Source organism: Penaeus monodon, chromosome 32, assembly GCF_015228065.2.
Source record: "Penaeus monodon isolate SGIC_2016 chromosome 32, NSTDA_Pmon_1, whole genome shotgun sequence".
NCBI lineage: Eukaryota > Metazoa > Arthropoda > Malacostraca > Decapoda > Penaeidae > Penaeus > Penaeus monodon.
This window is the reverse complement of record NC_051417.1, coordinates 6971838-6972325: the sequence shown is the minus strand read 5'-3', so window position 1 is coordinate 6972325 and position 488 is coordinate 6971838. Positions and strand designations below refer to the sequence as shown.

The 488-nt window shown below is 37.3% G+C and overlaps 1 protein-coding gene across 1 annotated transcript in view; it reads right to left on the bottom strand.

Annotated features, from left to right (window-relative positions):
• The window catches only part of LOC119593528 (protein wech-like), a gene marked incomplete at its 5' end in the record, with an annotated part of 3913 nt that overhangs the window by 261 nt on the left and 3164 nt on the right, over positions 1-488 (bottom strand). The window contains 1 exon segment of the mRNA XM_037942490.1: positions 6-170. Within this exon segment, the coding sequence (XP_037798418.1) occupies positions 6-170 (165 nt within the window).

Here is a 488-nt window from a genome sequence, read left to right as displayed (position 1 = left end):
TAAACAGAAGAATTATCCCCAATCTCCTGAAAGCGATAAGCTGCCAAAGAATTCTCCCAGTAGTTGAGTATGAGCAGATTGCCACTCGAGGTCAGGTACAAGCCAGAAGGACGGCGAACAGGTACATCCATTTCCAAGACCGAGATGTACTGACCATTGGGGTCATAGATCTGGGGGGAGACAAAATCTTAAGTAGGTGTGTATGTTAGTCACCAAAACAATACATTTAGAAAGTGATAATCATAAACAAAACTTGGGAATGTATCTGGCTACTACAAAAAAAATCAAAGGATTAAATAATTCAAGTATTTCACATCTGATCATGTAGTATCAACTAGGTTTTAAGAAACCTTGAAATAGTTCCCATGTTAATCTAAATTTATTTCCGTTATGTGTGGCATTGCTTATAGGATACCATAGTTTCAAATAAGTTCAATTGTAATTTTTGGAGTGTGAAGTGTGAAAAACATGGGGTCTTGGGTAACTGG